The sequence below is a fragment of the Camponotus floridanus genome, unplaced genomic scaffold, assembly GCF_003227725.1.
Source record: "Camponotus floridanus strain SB8 unplaced genomic scaffold, Cflo_v7.5 scaffold80, whole genome shotgun sequence".
NCBI classification, from domain to species: Eukaryota; Metazoa; Arthropoda; class Insecta; order Hymenoptera; family Formicidae; genus Camponotus; species Camponotus floridanus.
In genome coordinates, this window is record NW_020229850.1 from 720120 (window position 1) to 742148 (window position 22029).

Here is a 22029-nt window from a genome sequence, read left to right on the forward strand (position 1 = left end):
TTTAAAGTAACACATTGCCTATTATAAATGCAGCTATTTTACGTTATATTTTATGTTTTATCTTTTACAATTTTAACGTCACTTTCGATTTAAAATTAAAAGGCCGCATAAAGTTTGGCAATAACACAACGAAGATGCAAGTCTACGGCCCTGCAGAGAGGCACTTTTCCGAACGTGGAGTTATTGCAAACCGATTCCTGCAAGACGATGTAAGGTAACGGGTTTGCGACGGTTCGCGCGTTCATTTCGTATTCCCTTCGACGACACATCTCATCCGCCGCATCAAGACCGGGGAACGACGTCGATTGCCCAAGCAAGCAGGTTCGACCGATTGAATCTGCGGCTCGATCGAATTTCAAAAGCTGAAGCGGTAGCTAAGCACCCGGTGTGAAACCACCTTGTAAACGATGACCACCGATGTTTTGTACGCCCCGTCGATCATGTTTAGGGCACGCGTCCACGTGAGACGAGATTTACACTACATTAGTCGAGTGTGTCCCTAACCACATCTCGCAGAGGTAAAACGTATGATCATAAGTTTTTACATTTAATTAGGAAGTGACTAGAAATAAAAAAGATAACTGGCATCTTTGTCGTTCTAATAATTTTTTTATAAATTTCGTTAACGTTATTAGGCTGAGAATACACTCACTTGAAAAGATCCTTCTCGTAAATCGCAGCATAGCTGTACATACGTACTGAGAAATAAGGGAGGGATTCATCCCGCTGCAATTATTTAAGCACGTTAATAACACGTCATACCGATGATGACCAGCAATAAAATATAAGCAAACGAAATTTCTAATTTATCTGTCCACATTTATCATGGAGCATAGATGATTACGCGAATGAGCGTGGATAAGCATCCCCGATAAAGCATAAACTCATTGGCGTGGCGGTAAATTTCCAACTCCCCTTTGCTTATATAGTATTACGCCGAGTTCCTACCCGAGGGGCTTAAACACACGCATTCCATGGGATACTCTATTATGTAAATAATTATCTACAATCATTCGTGCGTAAACGGCTCGCCGTGAATAGTAAATGCGAAAAGGAGAAGAAATATGCGAAATTACTTACATATATATTTTATTGTCCGTGAATACGCTAAACATCGCGATTAAGTGGTATCTTCACCAGTGTCATTTGTATCATTCTGATAACGACATGCGAGCGAATCGAGGGGATACACGAAGAGACTTTACCGTGATAATTGGTCAATTTGCGAAGGCACGTGTCTGTCTCTCGGTGTAGTGAATGATCGCTGTCGATCTGTTGATTCATCATTGCATTACGCAATAATGCGAACCGCATACGCATTGCGAATGTGCCCGCGCGCGCGCATCTGATAATGCGCTTCTTTCCGCGAGTCAAGCGTGCAAACAGGAATTCCTAGATTGGTCGATGCCGTAACATGCTAACTACTCTGATCATAACATCGAGCAATTTCCATTTGCTTTAAATCATTGTCACGAACAATTTATGCAAACGAAAAGTATATTTAAAAGTTATTAATTATTTAATTAACGAAACAAAAAAAATGCGATTAAAATCTCTCATCTTAAATATTATTTAATATTTTATTGCTAGTCGATTTATATAGCAAAATTGTTTATTTGATTTAATGAAAAGAAGAAATTGAATTAAAGAAAAAAAGAAAAAGGATTAAACTGTTAAACTGAAATTTTAAAAATAGATTCTTTTCATGTATACATATAATTGTCATGTGTATTTTAATTAATGTAACTAGAGGATTATTACATCCTTTTTTGTGGGAAAACGGCAGTTAAAGGTAATGATGACATCACGTATGTCAAGAGAACATACACGCATTCAAGGCAACATTCTTATATCGGGCGTTGAAATCACCGAGTGTGTAATTCCGCGTTCGCTTATTGATTTTGAGCGTTGAAATCACCAAGTATGACTCCGCGTTCGCTTGTGATTTCGAGTATTGAAATAGCTGAAAGAGTGACACATTTAACATCTATTCATCAATATCGACTCTCTCTCTCTCTCTCTCCCCTCCCCTAATTTTTTTATCATTAATTATAATATATTGTTGCATAAAAAATAGCATATTATGAAAGCAAAAGAAAACAGAATTTTAATGAAGATTATTCCAAGCGTGTATAAGTATTATATAGACTTAGGGCACTAAAATGTATACGTTCATCACTGCGTCGAGTTATTCTCGACTAGAATCAACGACCGAAGATTCACGGGCGTGCGATGGATATATATACAGCAACGGATCTTTTAGTTTGCAAGTTATACCGCGTGACGGAAGCTCAGGAACGGAAGTCACTTTCAGTTTTCAATACTCATTATCCGCCGCGATGTACATTAAAGACTCTATCTCATGATTACCTCGCTTGCGTAATTATTCGCTTATCCTCATGGCTAGCATCCTCCGTTTACTGCCTTCTTAATTTTCATTCCCTTGCTATGATTGCTTCTGGCTTCGCAGCTGACGCGGATCTTCTTGAAAAAAGAAAAATGAGAATCTTACAAAAAAAAAAACAGAATTAATTTCATACAGTAGATTTTTTTATCATTGAACTTATGACTTAATCTTGAAATTTGTTCAGTTTTTTACTTTAAGGATATTAAAACTGTTTTTTACTTTTTCATAAAAAATTTAATAACTGTTTTCTTTTATTTCTTTGAAATAAAATTGACTGCAACTGTGATTACAAAATATAAATGAAAGAGAAAAATCAAGAATTTTTTAAAGTATTTAACTTTTCAGTGAGAAATTCTCTTTAATTAAATTTTTCTTATAAAAAAAATAATTAAAGAAATAAATTTTCTTTTGTAGCAAACTATTCATTGCCTTTAAAAATTAAAAGTTTAGTTTCTAATTTGATTCACTCAAGACAAATGGATTAATACAAAGTTTAATAATAAGATACACTTTATAACGCTTTGTAACAAAATATTTTTGACAAATGGATTAACATAACGCTTTATAATAGGATACCTGCACAGACGGCACTTTCTCCGAAATCGGTGTCTTCGGAATTTTCGAGACCCCGATATTTCGCAAGCCAATGTATTATGGTCGGCTACGTGGGCAGTCGAATGTCCGTGTGCGTCCCACGCGTACTCCATCGCATTTCACGCCAAATCGAGTGCGATAAATTTTCTTTTCGAAAAATTTTTGAAGTCACACACAAATGTCTTCGGCGTCTTAATAAATGCATTTTGCGAAAAATACTACATACTTGCATAAACAACATGTATAAATTCTACGAATAAAGTATCATCAAATATATTTAAGACTTTTTATAAAAAAGAACTTTTTTATAAAAAAGAAAGAAAAGAAGAAAAGAGAAAAAGAATATAAATAATTTATTATTCTACAAGTCTGGAATAATAACACACTTCTATAATAATAAAGTTAAAGATGATTTATAAAATATTATAAATTAGAAATAAATAAATAGTTTCGTAACATATGTATATAAATGGTTTCTAAAACATTTGATATTTAAGAAAAATAAATATGAAATGATCATTGAAATGACGAAATAAAATAATGTTTTTCAATTTTAAGATAAATAAAGTGCACGCACAAATTAGAAAAACTTATTAAAATAAATTTGTCATGACTCATGTTATCATTAAAAATTAAATTGATATGCTTCGTTTAATAGAATAATATCGTATATTTTGATCGCATTATATATCTAAAATATAAAAAATAAGATATATTTAAAATATAAATGCATAAGACATTTATTATCATTTATCATATGTAACTTACAAATTATATATCTTGTAAGTTACACTTATCTCTCCGTAAAAATTCTATTTCCATATAAAATACTTAATTTCGTATAAAATAGTATGAATGTGTATTTTCGCAATGTTATAGCATCAACAGGATCTGCGGATCCCAAATAGACATCGGAACATCGTCGAGGTCATTCGAAATTGAGCAGGAGGGACGATTAGATATTCTTAGGATTTCGCTCGTAGGTTTCTAAGGACAATGGTTTTCACAGGATATTCGATGGAGATGGGTTGGAACAGGAATAGCGAGAATGACGTAAGCGCCCAATGTACCACACAGCGCACACATCACGCATATGTATTCGCACGTATCATACAAATACGATTCCGGACCCGTTCTGTTGTGTTAGTTCTCATCGTGTTCGCGACGACGAGCATCAGTTCAGTCACCACTGCAAATAACCGAAGAAATCAATGCGACCGGCTCGCATTTTTTTTCCCGTCCCGCCGAGATATTTCCATCTAGAGTTTCTGCCAACATTTCTTATCTTGCGAGAATGTAGACAATTATGAAATTTATTATGACCAGAAATATTTGATCATTTTTTTTATTGTTTATTTTTTTCTGTTAGTCAGAAAATTTAATAGATTGTAAATTCGAAGATGATGGAAATTAGATTAGATGGAATTTCTTAATATTCCTTATACGATTTAAAAAGATCATGAAAAAAATATAAAAAATATCAAGACTCGCGAAAAAAATATATAAATTTTTTTTCCCGGAGACTGATATATCAGAATATGTAACAGCCATATTATTGAATAAAGATTAACAAGGAATGTTAGAAACGAGCTCAAGGGAATTCTGCTTTGGAAGAAAGATTAAACGCTTTGCAGGCGACAAATCGCATGAAGAAGACGTGCCTGGAACATAAAGTCAAAGTTACATTGTTGAGCGCGCGCGGCGAAAATTGCAATGGCACATAGCAACGGTGAATCGGATCTTTACTTTTGCAAGATTAAATATAACTCATCAAAAATATTTTTAATACATATACAAGATAAGTCCGAAAAAAAGGTTTACTACATTTGTCTCGAGAACAATTAGAAATAAGAGAAGGTGTCATTAAGAAATCATTATCAAAATTGGTTTCCATACTAATTAAAATTTCTTTTTTCTTAAATAAGAGAGATAGAAAGGAATATTTTTGAATAATATTCCATTGACAGTACTTAATGACCTGATAATTTTTATAACAAAGCATCTTGAAAAATCAATCATTGTTTGAAATTAATTAATTAAATTAGAAATCAGAGTAAATGTTTGGAGCCAGATGATCTCGCAAGGATAATGCAGAGTCATCTCTACTAATCCATTTATTAAGAAATATTGAGTTTTTGCTTTGTAGTTATTTGAAAACTAAGGCGTTTTGATATTTACATTTAAATTGTAATTATACAATCGACAAGTATACACATTATGCTATAAAAGATTTCTTTAGTATTTTCAATTTTTAATAATAATTAATTTTTAAAAATGTTATATATTCTAATAAAGATTTTGATATTAATAATTTACAATGAACACTCGTTGTAAAAAAAAAGAATGTATTTCAAATTTTCATTCTGATTTCTAATTTTGTAAATATCTCGACAAAAAAAAGTTGATTTTTCGAAAAGATATTCTGATACAAAAGTATTAAGCGAAAAAATCGAGAATTTTTTATCAGATTCATCCCCTGTATCTACATTGATATCATATATAAAAAGTATATACAACCATAAAAAACATATACAAAACATGAATAAAAAATGAAACAAATATGATGTAAAAATTAAAGATATCAGTCGAAAGGAGAGATCATGAATTTTTCATTTTCAGAATTAAATTACATTGTATTTAAATTATCGATTAATTTAATTTTCAAATAATGCTTATCAAATTTTTCAATTCATTAGCGATTTTTCGAATACATCAAAAAATTTCTCATTCTCTCTCGATTATTAAGTATAAATAAAAATGAGTTTGCAATGCAAAAATATGCAGCTCCAGAAACATGTTTCAGTTGCATCCCATTTATGTTACACACCGGAGGCTTGATTCAAGGTGATATGCGACTGGTACACGAAGCGACCGGATGCACTGGCATAATGAATCCGCAATCACAAATGATTCTGTCCTTCGATACTAGTTCGTCTAGCGAAAGTCACGGGGACGAATGTAGATACGTTAATATCGACGACCTAATAAGTAAATATAATTCATTATAAGCAAAACTCTCCACTTTGAAATTCCTCAAGATCAATGTACGATCTCTATGATAGTCTTCATAGAAGATCAACGAAATGTGAAGGAATTTTTCTAGAGGTATATGACATATAATGAAGAGCTATTACACGATATATCAAAAATCGGTATTATAAAAGAAAAAACTGTGACTCATATACTCTCATATACATTTTTGTTGAACTTAATTTTGAGAATTTAAATTAAATCATGTGAATTTTATAGAAAAAATAAATAAAAAATAAATGTATAAACTTTTGTACAATATTTCATCTCTATATAGATATCTGTAATATGTATATAATTATTAACTTATAGAGATATTATTTTAATATTATATAAAATTTGATTTCGCAATGATTTTGAACTTTTACACTTATGTATAGTCATGATCAGACTTATGCATATAGAAAGTTCTGTGTGGGCCAATATGCGTGGGTAGATTGGCCTTCAAAGTCCTTCGCTGGAAAAGACCAGGATCGTCAGGCGCGTAGGATTTTAGTGGGAAGACTAGATAAAAAACATCTACCATTATATATAACTGTATATAATGATATATAGTGATTCAGATGCTTATTTCACACATGATCATCTCTGCATCATGTATAAAAAAATAATAAACTCTCTCTTTCTCTTTAATAAATATAAAAATCATATATATCTAATTTGTATTATAAGAAGGAAAAGGAAATACTATGGATATACTATGTATAAATATAAGCAATGTTTAAACATAGAAACAAAATGTGTAAACAAGAAATTTAATTTTATCCACAATTTTAATGTAGAATAATTGTAATAGATCGATTTAGAGCAAATGGAACATATATATTGTAATTATCATAATATACACACAATATTACGATTTCTTGTTTATGCATATGGGAATAGAATATAATTAATTTTGTCTAATTTACTTCTATACTTTAACAGCTTTAGATTTGTTTAATTGTTTCCTCTGCTCTTTTCGTTTCTCTTTTTCCTCAGCATCGTGAATGCGTCTCTTCTTTCGCAAGAGCCATATTTCTTTAGCTCTTTCCTCTCGACCTTTCATCATACTTTTGTACAATTTACGGTGCTTTTTCTTGATCATCTTCTCTCTAAGACGATATTCCTGCTTTTCTCGTTTGGCCTTTTCCCATGAATTTTCTTTTGTAATCTCACCAGCCTGTACTTTCATTTTCTTCTTCTGCAAAAAAAATTTAATAAATTATTTATAACAAGAACTTTTTTCTTTATATTAAGAGAAAATTATGAAATTAAATGAATTAGGAAATTCTCATATTAAGAGGAAATTATGAAAAAATAATTATAACAAAACCTTTTCCAATTGAGCTTGTTTCTTCTTTTTATTTTTTTCTTCTTCCTCAACAATCTGTACATTATCATTATCATCATCTTCTTCTTCTTCATCACTTCCTGAACTTAGATCATTCTGAACTTCAATTTCCTCGTGTTCATTCTCATTCTTGTCATCATTTTCTCGTTTGGCCTTTTTCCGTGGATTTTTTTTTGTAATCTCATCAGCTTGTATTTTCATTTTCTTTTTCTGCAAATTTAATAAATTATTTATAATAAGAATTATAATAAGAATTATTTTTTCTTTATATTATTTCATATTAAGAAAAAATTATTAAGAAAAAATAATTATAACAAAACCTTTTCCAATTGGGTTTGCTTCTCCTTTTTACTTTTTTCTTTTTCCTCAACAATCTGTACATTATCATCATCTTCATCATCGTCATCATCATCATCTTCTTGATCACTTCCTGAACTTAGATCATTTTGAACTTCAATTTCCTCTTGTTCATTCTCATTGTCGTCATTTTTTACTTCTTCATCTGAATCTGCTTCCACTGAAAATCCAAATACAAATTAGATATTATTATAATTTTTGCATTTGTGTATATGTATTTAAAAGTGAACTCTTACAATTATCCAATTTATAATTAGGATCCATAAGAGCGCGTTCTTCTGGAGGAATATAAGTCTGATCATGTCGATTATCTATAAATGGTGAGAGATGAGGAGGAAGTATAGCACCCATTAAATATTTTTCTGCAGGTAATAATTCTCTCGCATTTACACTATCAAAAATCCATTGCGGTTGTATGTAGTATCTAGAAGAAAAAAAGACTTTATTAATAATTTGAGAAAAAGAAAAAGCTATATGCATTAAAAAAGCAGATATGATAAGTAATACAAAATGTAATATAAAGTATAATGTAAATATAATATACCTTGATACATATTGTTTATTTATGCTTGGTCTATCTACAATCTGATGAGTTATTGTCTCATCATTCTCATCAAAAGTTGCACCAACAAAGAGTAATTTATCCCAAGAAACTTCTCCGCCAAAGCAACGCAAGATAAATACTAATGGCTCTCTGGGTACTTCCCTATTAATAAAAACTTTTATACCTTTGAACAAATTTTTCAATTTCTGTATTTTCTCAGCTTCTACCCTAGCAGCTTCTATCTTGGTAGCATCTGTTTCCTAAAAAATATAATCAATAATGCTTTTTTTTTACATGCATATATCTGATGTATAAAATGTAAAAGTACTAAATTAAATTTACACTTGAGAATTGATCTATTTCAATTTCATCATCTTCAACTGCTGGTATTGAAGGATCCAAGCTGACCAATGATACATTCAATGCACTTATTCTTTCTGACACATATGCTTCTTCATCGACGAGTATTTTTTCATTATTTCCTGTGTAATAAAATGTTAATTATTTTACTTTTAAACTATAGCAAAATTAAGAGATTATTAATTTATTTTAAAAAAATATTAATATATTAATAATCTTGCTTACCAGTATTTGTTAATTTTGGAGGATAATGTAAATTCAAAGTATGATACAATCTATAATTCACAAAACCAAGCATTATAATATAAAATTCTACAAATGTAGACATAACTTTAAAATCTACTTCGTTTTTTGCCTGAGGTTCAAAACAAAAGTGATGTGGCATTATCCATGTTATTGTTTGTCCTTTTATTTCTGCTTGATAATAATATCCTTTAATTGATATAAACACTTTACGCAATGCTTTAGTATAGATAACAGCATGAAGGAATTCAATTGTTAATCTTCTGCATAATAATGACTGATCTCTCGGTATATGAGGCAATGATGGAAATGTACTGAATAAAAAACAGAGAGTTAAACAGTCATCTAAATCACGTAAAGCATCTATAAATGTTGGATAACGTTCTTTAACTATATGATCCAATTTTAATGTAGGATGATTACTCAAATATTTTTTTATTTTAGCAAAATCTTTCATTGCTTTCGCTCGTCCAATTTTTCTGTTGAATATCTAGAAATATATGTTTATAAAGCATGATACTAAAACTTTTAACCTAAACATTTGATTCCAATAAAATATTGTACCTTATAATCTCTCAGTTTCCATATGATTGGTTCATGCATCAAGAATTGAATATCTTTCTTATGATATAAAGTTTTAATCCCAGGTTCACCTTTTTGTGCTCTTTTACGATTGCGTGGTTCTCTTGGATATATGCCTTTCAGTATGCATAATTTACGGAAATCATTTAGCGTCAATTGTAATTTCCTGAGAGCAGCTCTTCTTGTTATAAATTGCGCCCCTTCACCACTCTGATACTATACATTTAAAAGATCAAATTAAATATTTACTTTTTAAAATATCAAATTTAATCTAGAGTAATGATAATAAATAATTTTTCATAAAAAAGTCAATATATAATTATATTGGTAATCTTTCATTTATCTGTATAATGATATATATCATATTAACATCGATTTACCTTCTTTTTACCTATCACGACCATTGTGATATATGGTTTATATCCGAATATAAAAGTTTATATATTAGGAAATAAACATATAAAATGCACATAAAATAAACACGTGCAAAAGTGACGAATTAGGCTCAACAAGCTGAGAAGATAAAGATTGAAGATGGAAGCCGTGCATGTATTTTCAGGAACCTAGTAACCTAGAACCTAGTAGTAGAGTGTGTTCGAAAATTTTATCGATGGAGTAAAATAACTTTTAATTGACCAATCAGGTCAAAAGGAACAAAGATTTCTTTGTTCTGATTGGTCAATCTAATGTCATATACATATTATTTTATACATATCATTTTATAAATTCAAGACGCTATTTATGTCCATTTAAATGCAACTAATTTATCTAACACAAAATCATACAAAATTCTTTTCTACAATATAGTTTATTAAACTATATATATATATATATATATATATATATATATATATATATATATATATATATATAAAATATAAGAATTATATTTGCGAAATAAATACAAATACCATTTTTTCTTTTTATTATTATGATATTTTTGATTGCTCATAGCACATATATATACAAAAAATTATTATAGTATATTAATTATATTTTTAATCATTTTCTGAATCGCTACCCTCATCACTTTCGTCTTCCAATTCCGGCATGGGAAAACGTAATAAAGCTGCTATTCCAGTTAATTGATCTAATTCTACAAACAAAATCGTGCTTTAATATATTAAAACATAATAGGTATACAATATATATATTACACACAAAAAAACTTATTGAAAATTTTATATTTCATAAGTTTGAGAAATATCATTTATATATATAAAACTTACGTTCACCCGAGACATGCAGACTTGAAAATATTTTTACATCACCACCAGAATCTTTCACATTTTCAACTAGCTCCACATACTCTTTTCTTAATGCAATATTTTGACATCTGGATAAGACAAGTAAAGATATATAATAAAATGTGTACAAGAGTAGAATTAATTTAATTTAAACACTAACAAATAACAAAAAATAAAGCAATTACCTGAACAATTTATCTGATATAAGTAGAGTTTCTACCGCTTGAGCGGTATTAGCTTTCTCAATATGTTTCTTGCCATAAAATGCTCTGGCAGGATCCATTTGTAGAGTGGTATAAAATGATTCTAGAGCCCTTACTTCTCCTGCTGCTTTGGTATCAGAAATTCGGGAGATTACAGCAGGATCAGCCAAAACTTCTGTGAATAAAATAATAAAATTTTACAAAAATACTATATTCAAGTTTTTCAGATACATATATACTACCTTTTAATGAATGTTTAAAACCTGAACTGGCGTGAACTAGCAAAAATTTACTTTTATTCTCTAAGATAATTTTATTATCAGATTTAATAGCTTGTTGTATCATGTAGTCCATAAACTGATCTTTCACAAAACCAGGGCTGGCAAGGATAACACATTTCACTAGATCAAAATTGATGTGTCTTAATATGCCTTGCATAATACTCTCATAAAATCGTGCCAAGCCCTAAATATATATCAAATTAAAATTCTATTCATGCTTCTGTTATGTAAAATTTATAATACTGGCATAATACTTCTTTCAAACCTTTTCATGTTGCGAAACATTTCCTTTCCTTTTTCTTGGTATAACTTGATCAATTTTTGCACGAACTATTGTCATGTTAGATGTTATCAGACAAATATGTGCTATACCTTCTTGCATAATTGCAGCAGCTACATCAGCATTCTAATATAAAATAAAAAGAATAGCAAATTATAGCAAATTATACAATTTCGTTATTTCTTTCTCTTTTTTTAAATTATTAACCTGAGCAGGATCGCACGCAGTATCAACTCTATCCAAAGAAATAGAATCCCACTTGACTTTAGTGATAGTAAACTTCCGATTTTGTTCAACATCCAGTGTATGATATGCTCCCATCTATACAAAATAATGAATCAGATAATTACATATTCAAAGTTTTTCAACAATTTAGTAATTTATTCCTATTTAGAACAGTAATTCATATTATACCAAGTATATAGATAATGTATATATTATAGAAGATTAAAATCAGCAAGATTTTGTCATGTGTGAATCATCCTATTGCTTAAATGATACAAAATACATTTAAATAAGTTAGTTTTCTTAATAACGTATACTAAAATTAATAAGTTTTTAAATTAAGCATACAAGAAATTGTGTATGTATACATGTAATCTCAATGTATCAATTATCTGTATAGAAAGATTCACTGAAAGCACTCAAACTTATATACTTTAATGATAACATTAAGAATAAAATATTCACAAATTTTAAATATTATCAGTAATATTCTACCTTAACATATTTATTTTCTTCCACATTTCTGCCTTTAAGTCTTAGAACACATGCTTGTGTATCAAAGTCGATATTTTCTACACTTATTGTAAGAGTGGTTCTAACTCTATAACTGTTAGAACTGCCAGTTGCTGATTCCATTTGCACTTTCCTATATTGAATACAGAGAATTGATAAGATACTATTGATGAATTCTAATTTACCACATAATTGCCTTAAAATAAAAAGTTCAGCATACCTAAAAGTAGAACAGCTAACTAAGTCTCCTTCACTAATTATGTTATAGGCATGCCACATATCCTCTGTATTTTCAGGAACAAGAGCCACGCTCCTAAAAATCCATCAATTCTAGCATTTTATAATATATATATTGGTAATACATTATATGTATTGCATAAAAAGTATATTTACCCTTTCCCATCTTTATCTATATTCTTCGATACTAACTTCATTTTGAAATATGTTTTTGTCTTATCTGGAATGTACGAAAATCAAATGTATTCAAAATAAATGCATAAGACACTTACAAATTACATTTATCTTTTAATAAAAGAAAAAATTATATTTCTATATAAAAAAGATTAATGTTTGAAAAATACTTGATATATTTTATTTCTATTATGCCAAATTAAACGATACAATTATTTTATAGAAAAAAATAAAAGCTTATATAGGTTAAATATATAATGGCTTATTTAAAAATATATATCAAGAGCCAATAAAGTGTTTTATATTTACCTTATATTTATTGCACTATTATATTCGTAGGAACATTATCCAATTCATGTTTTTTCTTATTTAAAATGTTACACAGTAAATAATGCCATATGTCAAACATGATACCTGTCGCTCTTTTTGATCGGCGATTTCATTCGCAATGTGATTGGTTAACCTCGAAATAATTTCGAAACTATCTTTAGGTGGCGCTTTTTATTTAAAAATTTAAATATATTTTACAAAGAATAAATAATACAAAGATATATTATTGGCTTACAGATATATTGACATCAAATTAGATAACATTTTTCAAGTCTATTTAAATGACATATATATTAATATTATTAGTATTTTAACATTCATATACATTAATACATAATTTCTAAATCGTAAATATTTGCTTGGGAAGATAGAAAGTTACATCAATCCATATAATAGATCACCTCACAAGTAGGTTTAATATCATATATAAATTAAAAAATTAAAAATTTAACAATACAAATCTATCTGTAAGTCCAGCTTCTTTAATCATTTTATACAAGAAATATATAAAAGCCCAATTAACAGGGATTAAATTGATTCAATAGAAACATATATTTAAAAATTAGTGTTACTCCTGTGTGTAATAAATTTAGTGTAACTAGTGTAACTAAATTTTAATTTTATTTAAACATCTTTGATAATTTTTCTTTTTGTGCATTATTTTTTTCTTTAATGGTTGCTGTAAATATTTGTAATTCTTTTTCAACAGTATTATGTAAAGAAGGATCAATTTCAGCAGCTCTCCTTAAATCTTTAACGGCATTTTTTTCATCCCATGCACCAATATATGCTTTACCTCTTCGATAAAGCGCTTTCACATTATCTATAAATTAAAAATAAATTTCTTCTATCAGATATATAATATATATATATATATATATATATATATATATATATATATATATATAATTTATATAAAACTCCAGATTCCATAAATTTATTACCTGGTTCTGTTTTCAAAACTGTTGAACAATGTTCAATAACTGAGTAATATTCCTTATTTAAAAGTTTACATTGCGCATAATTTAAAAGTAATGGTATCTTCATTTGATTCAAAGACGACCACTCTTTGTCATTTGGTTTTTCACTGAAAATCCAATATTAATTTGTATATAAGAATAACATTTTTTTATCTTTTATTTACACCTTAATCAATTTCAAAAAATACTTATTTATTTAAAAAACTTTTATATTTATTATAAATTATTCATTATAAATTATATAAATAAAACTTACGCTAACATGAGTTGTTCCAACATTCCAATAGCTTTTGCATATGTTTCGGATGCACTGTTATATTTATTTTCTCTGAATAAAATATTTCCCTTTTCCTTTAAATATGGAATGTTTTCAAGCTTTTCATTCTCTGTCATTTGCCATGATTCTTTCTCATATTCATCTGGCAATATCACTTTAACAAGTTCTATAAAATATAACAATTTTTATTGTTTCATATAATATTCTATATTTAAATTAAAATAAATATATGTTTATATTTTTAAGGAAAAAATTTTATATTTGTACCTATCGTAAATTCCAGATCTTGAGGATGTTTTATAAGTTCATTCAGATCGGCGTAACCAATGCCTTCATTCTGAAGAGTAACACCGCAACAATGATGATTACGCTTTTCTGATTGTGGTTTACCAGCTTCTCTTAATGTTTTAGAGACAAAAGGATATGCAGTCACTAGCTAAAGCAGAATTCATTATAAAAATACATACTCTGAAAGTACACATACATATTTAAACAATGAATATATTGCAAACATACACTTTTATGTATTTTGAAACAAGCAACTTCATTCAATGCCATCTTTTGTACAATTGCTTCCCATACTTCCAATTTAAATTTTTTTCCTAATACAAGTTCCATTGGATTTCCCATTGTCCTGCTGTCATCTATCAATGTTTTGTCAGAATCATATTTTGTAGTTTTGAAGTGAAATATAACCTAGAGATATAATGGGAATTATAAATAACTAATATATTTGTACAATAAGGTTTAGACAAAAATACATACTTTTGTTCCTGGTACAAAATTAATATTTTTTGTTCCAACATGAATAACAGTTTTTGTTATATACTCTTTGTCACTCATAATGACATGTGTACGTATCTAGACAATCAAGAAATGAATGTAATATTTTTGTGGATCTTATATCATATTCTATTACTTATTGAACCATTGAAGAGATTAAGAATAAATAGCTGACACAATAAAATGAAGATTTTTTTTCTCAGTATATCTCACATTTTCATCAAATATCTGTCGATTTACAAAATATTTATGTCACTAATATGTAGCATGTAGTAGACATAAATGCGTATGTATGTGTATATGCATCAGTATATACATCAGTATATATATATATTAAAAATATGTCGATATATATATATATGTGTTGATATAATATGTTGATATATATATATATATATATATATATATATATATATATATAATATCAACATATGTTGATATGTATTAAAAATATGTTGAAAGTCATTATTAACAAATTAATATAGATATATGAACAAGAAAAATATCGGACATAAATGCATCAAATCAAGCCAAAATTTCTGCTTGTTTCGTTTTCCCAACAACTTGTTTCTACTATTTTTTAATTAATAAAGCATTGAAATATTATTATTTAATACACATTTAATTCGTTTATATACATATAATCTGTATTATATATAATTTGATCAGATTATAATCATTTTTTACTAATAGCAAATAAAAAATCTGTAGTATTTTTATCTCTCGACGAATTTTACAACAGATCATAGAAAATTTATTTTTTTACTATTTTTTACTACTTGTGACTTATTGTGACGATTGCATATATTTCATTCATTCATTTATCATGATTCAATCTATTCCTTTTGTCCCTTTTGTCATTACATCTGAGAATATTTTATATGATGAATTACACTTTTGTTAATAATCAGTCATCAAAAAAATAAAATATTTGCAATTATAATTACGTTTATATTTTCGTTGATTAACTCCGTCATTAGCATTGATGAGCCGTCCATATAGCGAAAAATGACATGTCTAGATGGCGCTATATAGCGACATACACATTTACTTTGCAAATAAATAATGCAAATTTTTTCTTATACTTGACGTAGAAAAGTTTTCAAGGTCACTGATTACGATTTTGATGTCCGCTTTAAAGAATTTAAAATGGGGAATCCAATACGGCGAATCAAAGTCTAATAAAATTCTGGATTTTTCGAATATATGAGCTCTGCCATATTAAATCCTCCATTTTAAATTTTAAAATTCTGAATCGCATTCAGCGACCTCAACCTCTGTATATCAAATTTCAAAAAAAATTTTCACACTTTTTCTTTCTTGCTGACATGGGTATAAATAGTAAAAAAAATTAAACGTGCCGCCGAAGGGATTAAATATATATATTATTATTTATAATTAACGCATAATTTTTTTTCTCTTTTTCTTTAAATTTTTTCATTAAAATTTAAATATCAGCTTTTAAAGAAAAAGTGAAGAAAAAATTATGCGTTAATTTTGTCCAGAAGTATATTATATATTCCATATGAACATAATTCGTATTAGATATTTAAAATGGATATCCAATTGGACATTTAAATGTCTGCTATACGAAATTTCATAAATATTATATTCATAGGAATAAATATCCATGAGGATATGTAAATAATATGAACACATTTAATAGATATTTCTGCTAATCGAGAATATAGATATTTTATATATACAGCTATTAGAGATATCTACTAATTATTCATATAAACGCGAACATTTTGTAAATATGTAGATGTTCGATAGATATCTATTATTAGATATATATGGTAGGATATTATGTATATTTATATTTATGTAAATATATATTATATACATTTATATGTCTCAAAAAAAAAAATGAAACTGAATTCAGAAACTTGCGTTCGGAAATTTACTTGTTGCAAAATATAGTGTGTTTGCTTGATCAAAACTGAAAAAAATTTCTTTAATTTTCTGATTAATCAAATAAACGCTAAGGAATAAATCTTGGAACATTACTTTTGAAAATTGTGTGCGCGTAACTTGGATTTCAAAATGATAATATAATAAATGATAATATAATATAAAATTATTCACATATTGTATGACTTGTGTATTATATACGTTTTTTCATTGGTCAATTTAATTATAACGAACTAACAAACGTGTCAATTTAATCATAATGACTAACAAATGTGTTTTATATTATATAAATGCACACATTATTGCAATCTAAGAACATTTATTTTTCACGTGCAGTGCTACACTTATCTTCGTGTGAGGCGCATTGCTACGTTAGAAATTGATGAATTTCAGGTATGAATTAATACATGGTACTCATACACAACGTGTAGTGGGCTCAATTAAAATCTTTTTTGGTAATGATCAAAGAAATATATAGTTTTATATAGTATAACTAAATAAGAAATATGAAATAAGGAAACGTCACTATCGTAATATTATAGCTGTGTTCCAAAATTCACTGCCAGTACTGAAAATCTATAGTGTACGTCATGTAAACTATATATTTTCAGTACTGGCAGTGAATTTTGGAACGCAGCCTATATGTGAGCCGTTTATTTTGAAAGTGACCTAAGTCCATTTATATTTAAATTGAGATATTTAAGAGTTTGCGTTTCAACTTCAAGTTGTACACGTTACTACAGTCAAAAAAAAATAATTGACAAATGGACTTCGGCCACTTTCACACAAAATAAGCGGCTCATATGTAGTTGAAGTTTTCGATCTAATGAAATTCCTTCTCCCTCTCCTTCGCAGAAAGACACATGTATTAAAAAGGCAAAAAAGTGATAAGGCGCGACAGTGCAACAGCTACATTTCAGGAATAGGAAAAGATAAGGAAGGACTAGAATAGAAATCGATAGCATATGTTATATGATTAAGGTAAATTAAGAGAAATAATACACCAAATCAATTATTTATTTATTTTTTTATATCTACTGTATTTTTATGTATATTTTGTGTAGAAAAACTGAATCAGTTCGATAATGTTTCGTTCCATATATATGCATAGAGAAATCGATCACTTACGTAATGAAAAGGGTGCAATATATATTGATGCGTTTCTTACATTACATTAACACGTGATCAATTGCTGTTTCTCCGCAAATATGCCCTATGCAAATCCATCTGAATCACTGAATCATTTCCTCTGCCTTCCCCCACAGACGGAACGACGAGCTGATGAACAGCTGTTCGTCAGTGACGTAATTCATTTCGAGAAAGGAGAGGGGAAAGATGGATACCCCTACCACGTATAAAACGAGAAATTATAAAATGACGACAATATTACCTTCGATTACAATCTCTGTCTAAACTGATAGTTCACCTCAATTAAGATAAAGGATGTGTTTCGTTGACTTTGCAAAAAGCCTGATTGATTCGAAGAAATAAAGTAATTTGACTGACAGTTAATGAGTCATTAAATGACTCGAGCATTTGTAACGGTAATTTATACCAGTGATCTGAAATTACTGAACACGTATACACAGTCCGTTGTATTTGTATAAAATGTCTGCGTAATTGTCTGTTTAATTAATGAAAAAGTAAACACGAGATAAAAGAATAGATTCAGTTCTTTTCCTGAATAGATTCAGAATTTCTACATCTTCGTATGTATATAAGATATGTGAGTTTCAAAAAATCGATAGCGAAATCTACCTATTATATATATGTGTATTATATATGTGTGTGTGCGTGTGTGTGTGTGTGTGTAATATGTTTATATATATATATATATATATATATATATATATGTATTTAAAATACATTTCTCCGAATAAATTTGCTCCTGGCTTCTGTCGGTGTTATTTAATCTTCCGATAGATATAAAAACGATTTCTTTTTACAGACTGGTTGACGTGTCCGCGGGCATTTTAAACAATCATAAATTTGATTTGAAAATTTGTACACATTAAAATGGATTCCACAAAAGAGAATTCTGTTGACAATCCTGTGAATGGATATAAAAAAGAAGGTTAGTTGTTAAGTGCTATTTTATATAGCGTCATGTATATCTAGACACAATTTTGCAATAATATTGAATTTCTTTTTACAGACTTCAAGGAGATTCAGATACCAATGCCATGGGGTCAGATCAGTGGTTAGTAAGGAGATTATATCATAATTTTTTATTTTAACATCAGATTATATTAAACTTAGAATTTACAACAATTGTGTATCATGCAATGTGAGATGATAGAAACCAAACTATATATTTATATATTTGGATTTGATTATTTAGATATATGCAAAATATATCTTGTAAAATATAATATGGGCTGTCCTAGTTTATATCATATTACATTTGAAATTTATGAAATGCAACATATTGATAAATTTAGGAAAATGGTGGGGTCCGAAAGATCAGCAGCCTATAGTGGCAATACATGGTTGGCAGGACAATTCAGGAAGTTTTGACAACTTGGTACAATTATTGCCATCAAACATAGCTATGCTGAGTATAGATCTGCCTGGTCATGGCTTTTCTTCTCATCTACCCTACGGACAATTCTACTATGTATTTTGGGATGGGGTTATCACACTGCGTAGAATTATTAAATATTATAAATGGAACAAGGTTAGCCAGCAAGTGTTAAACAATGATTTAAATCTTTTTCAATATTTTTAATATTTATTTATTTTTATAATTAAACATGTATATAAACATAATATTGAATATATAGCATAGCTTTTATATGCTTGATTTCATACAATTTAAATTGCAATTGCCATCTAAGTTTTAAAGTACATGTAAAATATTTATATCATTTATTTTGCTACATAATTATTTATATGCATATTTTTAGCTTGAATATTGGTATCTTTAGAGTAATACTTATTTAGCATTGAACTGCAACATATTACTAAAAATTCACAATTTAATATTCACATTGCATTACCAATTGCTATAAACATCATTATTAACAATTAATGTATAATTATATATATATATATATATATATATATATATATAATTATATGTATATAATTATTAACAATATATTTTAAAAAGGCTGACTGTTATACACAATATATATATCTAAATAGTTAAGAAGTTATTTTTTTAAATTTTATATATATATATATATATATATATATATATATATGTTAATTATTTAAAATATATTATAGACTGTAGAAGGGAATAATTGTTGTATAATTATGCATTATATTATATTGAGTCCCCAGTATGAAAAAACTCTTTACTTAGTTGCATTTTCAAAAATATTGAATGACTATTATATGACTTTTCTTTTTTTACTTAATAAATTGTTACAGATTTGTAAAGGAAAGAGATGTGTGCCTTGATAAAAAAATGTCATAAAGTAGAAGATAAATTCAAATTTAAAATTAATTTTTCTGGATTCTTACCTGCAGGCAAATGGTGGGGCCCTAAAGAGCTCCAACCGATAGTGGCACTGCATGGTCGTCAGGATAATGCAGGCACTTTTGACACATTAATGTCATTGATGCCCAGTGATGTTTCTGTTCTTTGCTTGGATATGCCAGGGCACGGTTTTTCCTCACATTATCCAAAGAGTCAATTCTATTATGTCTATTACGATGGTATCATATTCCTTCGTAAAGTTATTAAACATTTCAAATGGGATAAGGTTAGCGAATGAATAAATTTTACCCACATTTTTGCATAATTAATCAATTTATTATTGATGAATTAAATAATCTGACACTAAAAAAATCTATGCAATAATATCACATTTACATTTCTCGCATCACACACCTAACAGTCACCCTTGCACTTATGTTATGTATTTATGTTGCATTCAAGCGCATGATAATCAATATTTTATGAGAGTTATATTAATGTTAATATTTTATTATGTGTTTCTTAATGTTTTAAAAAATATATATATATATATTTATATATATATATATATATATATATATATATATATGTTGTAAATTAATGTATAAGCTTATTGTGATTTAATGCACTTATGTTATGTATTTATGTTGCATTCAAGCGCATGATAATCAATATTTTATGAGAGTTATATTAATGTTAATATTTTATTATGTGTTTCTTAATGTTTTAAAAAATATATATATATATTTTATATATATATATATATATATATATATATATATGTTGTAAATTAATGTATAAGCTTATTGTGATTTAATTGTATTAAAATAGGTAAAACTGCTTGGCCATTCATTGGGTGGTGCTATATCATTTCTATATGCAGCATCATATCCAGATGAAGTTGACAGTCTCATAAGCTTGGATATTGCTAGTCCAAGCGTAAGGGATATTACGAAAACAGTTACAATAACTGGAGACTATATTGACAAATTTCTGAAATATGAAGCATTAACATTGGAGAATGTACCATGTTATAACTACGACGATATGATTGACATAGTGGAAAAAGCATATGAGGGTAATATAACAAGAGAAGGAGCAGAAATATTAATGAAACGAGGCATGCAACCATCATATAAAAAGGGCAAATATTACTTTTCTCGTGACCCTCGACTAAAGGTAAAGGCATTTATTCATCATATAGTATGTTAACGAATATATTAAGATGTGATTATAAAAATGATAATATATGTATATACATGTGTTTGTAAGATATCATACACTTAAGACTATTTATATTACTCTTCTAGGTGTCCATCTTGGGCATGTTCACACTAGATTTAGTACTTGAATATGCATCCCGCATAAAATGCGCATACCTCAACATTCGTGCTGTTCCTGGAATGAAGTTTGAGCAACCCGAAAATTATCAAAAAGTATTAGATAACATAAAATTGGGAGCTAGAAAATTTGAGTATCACGAAGTGAAAGGTACTCATCACGTGCATTTGAATGAACCTGAAAAGATTGCGCCTATTATCATAAATTTTCTACAAAATTAATAATATTATTTAGTTATTAATGATATCGTTACTTAAGATTAAATAGTTTCAGACAGAATAACCATTATCAAATTCTTTCAAATCTAAAATGCTGATACAAATTTATATTTCTGTTTAATGCACATATATTTATTTACATCATATAA

The 22029-nt window shown here is 28.1% G+C and overlaps 4 protein-coding genes across 13 annotated transcripts; 1 reads left to right on the forward strand and 3 right to left on the reverse strand.

Moving 5' to 3' along the window:
• Positions 1-6782: 6782 nt before the first annotated feature.
• On the reverse strand, positions 6783-9983 carry LOC105250108 (pescadillo homolog). The gene is made up of 9 exons (XM_011256045.3): positions 9831-9983; positions 9433-9666; positions 8851-9358; positions 8608-8747; positions 8266-8525; positions 7958-8145; positions 7685-7881; positions 7347-7574; positions 6783-7214 (listed from the first exon to the last, which is right to left on the reverse strand). The coding sequence occupies exons 1-9, from the start codon at positions 9852-9854 to the stop codon at positions 6945-6947; spliced, it is 2049 nt and encodes a 682-aa protein (XP_011254347.1). The 5' UTR covers positions 9855-9983; the 3' UTR covers positions 6783-6944.
• Positions 9984-10392: 409 nt separating this feature from the next.
• Positions 10393-13045, reverse strand: LOC105250107 (protein pelota). Its single transcript, XM_011256044.2, has 10 exons — positions 12920-13045; positions 12593-12656; positions 12420-12512; positions 12182-12332; positions 11669-11782; positions 11447-11587; positions 11143-11365; positions 10883-11075; positions 10680-10786; positions 10393-10546 (listed from the first exon to the last, which is right to left on the reverse strand). The coding sequence occupies exons 2-10, from the start codon at positions 12631-12633 to the stop codon at positions 10449-10451; spliced, it is 1161 nt and encodes a 386-aa protein (XP_011254346.1). The 5' UTR covers positions 12634-12656; positions 12920-13045; the 3' UTR covers positions 10393-10448.
• Positions 13046-13424: 379 nt separating this feature from the next.
• Positions 13425-18378, reverse strand: LOC105250118 (AH receptor-interacting protein). 4 transcript variants are annotated; one of them, XM_025414449.1, is made up of 8 exons: positions 18321-18378; positions 18023-18239; positions 14963-15058; positions 14714-14893; positions 14465-14633; positions 14177-14363; positions 13885-14027; positions 13426-13763 (listed from the first exon to the last, which is right to left on the reverse strand). In XM_025414449.1, the coding sequence occupies exons 3-8, from the start codon at positions 15038-15040 to the stop codon at positions 13561-13563; spliced, it is 960 nt and encodes a 319-aa protein (XP_025270234.1). In that variant the 5' UTR covers positions 15041-15058; positions 18023-18239; positions 18321-18378; the 3' UTR covers positions 13426-13560. The 4 variants fall into 4 exon arrangements, with proteins under 4 accessions (XP_025270233.1, XP_025270234.1, XP_025270236.1 ...); XM_025414451.1 differs by lacking the exons at positions 18023-18239; positions 18321-18378 and adding exons at positions 15845-15846; positions 15928-15944; XM_025414450.1 differs by having other exon boundaries at positions 13427-13763; positions 18063-18239.
• Positions 17161-21989, forward strand: LOC105250106 (probable serine hydrolase). Of its 7 annotated transcripts, none has more exons than XM_025414454.1 (7): positions 17161-17287; positions 17750-17875; positions 18843-18968; positions 19050-19094; positions 20372-20607; positions 21153-21500; positions 21632-21883. In XM_025414454.1, exons 3-7 carry the CDS (start codon positions 18911-18913, stop codon positions 21881-21883), a joined length of 939 nt encoding a protein of 312 aa, XP_025270239.1. In that variant the 5' UTR covers positions 17161-17287; positions 17750-17875; positions 18843-18910. The 7 variants fall into 7 exon arrangements, with proteins under 7 accessions (XP_025270239.1, XP_011254342.1, XP_019882755.1 ...); XM_011256040.3 differs by lacking the exon at positions 20372-20607 and adding an exon at positions 19336-19571 and having other exon boundaries at positions 17166-17287; positions 21632-21988; XM_020027196.2 differs by lacking the exons at positions 17161-17287; positions 20372-20607 and adding an exon at positions 19336-19571 and having other exon boundaries at positions 17590-17875; positions 21632-21988.
• Positions 21990-22029: the final 40 nt, after the last annotated feature.

What these genes read in the sequence shown, in the direction of transcription:
- LOC105250118 (XM_025414448.1), bottom strand. Translation starts at nt 15,978, where the DNA reads ATGGACGGCTCATCAATGCTAATGACGGAGTTAATCAACGAAAATATA. An exon ending in TAATCAACGAAAATATAAAC is followed by an intron (nt 15,059 to 15,927) that starts GTAATTATAATT and finishes TTGATTGTCTAG; the next exon opens with ATACGTACACATGTCATTAT. An exon ending in GTTTCAAAATACATAAAAGT is followed by an intron (nt 14,634 to 14,713) that starts GTATGTTTGCAA and finishes ATTCTGCTTTAG; the next exon opens with CTAGTGACTGCATATCCTTT.
- LOC105250107 (XM_011256044.2), bottom strand. Translation starts at nt 12,633, where the DNA reads ATGAAGTTAGTATCGAAGAATATAGATAAAGATGGGAAAGG. An exon ending in GTTAGCTGTTCTACTTTTAG is followed by an intron (nt 12,333 to 12,419) that starts GTATGCTGAACT and finishes TATTCAATATAG; the next exon opens with GAAAGTGCAAATGGAATCAG. An exon ending in AAGAAAATAAATATGTTAAG is followed by an intron (nt 11,783 to 12,181) that starts GTAGAATATTAC and finishes TATTTTGTATAG; the next exon opens with ATGGGAGCATATCATACACT.
- LOC105250106 (XM_025414454.1), top strand. Translation starts at nt 18,911, where the DNA reads ATGGATTCCACAAAAGAGAATTCTGTTGACAATCCTGTGAATGGATAT. An exon ending in GCCATGGGGTCAGATCAGTG is followed by an intron (nt 19,095 to 20,371) that starts GTTAGTAAGGAG and finishes TCTTACCTGCAG; the next exon opens with GCAAATGGTGGGGCCCTAAA. An exon ending in AACATTTCAAATGGGATAAG is followed by an intron (nt 20,608 to 21,152) that starts GTTAGCGAATGA and finishes GTATTAAAATAG; the next exon opens with GTAAAACTGCTTGGCCATTC.
- LOC105250108 (XM_011256045.3), bottom strand. Translation starts at nt 9,854, where the DNA reads ATGGTCGTGATAGGTAAAAAGAAG. An exon ending in AGCAAACCCAATTGGAAAAG is followed by an intron (nt 7,575 to 7,684) that starts GTTTTGTTATAA and finishes TTAAATTTGCAG; the next exon opens with AAAAAGAAAATGAAAATACA. An exon ending in AACAAGCTCAATTGGAAAAG is followed by an intron (nt 7,215 to 7,346) that starts GTTTTGTTATAA and finishes TTTTTTTTGCAG; the next exon opens with AAGAAGAAAATGAAAGTACA.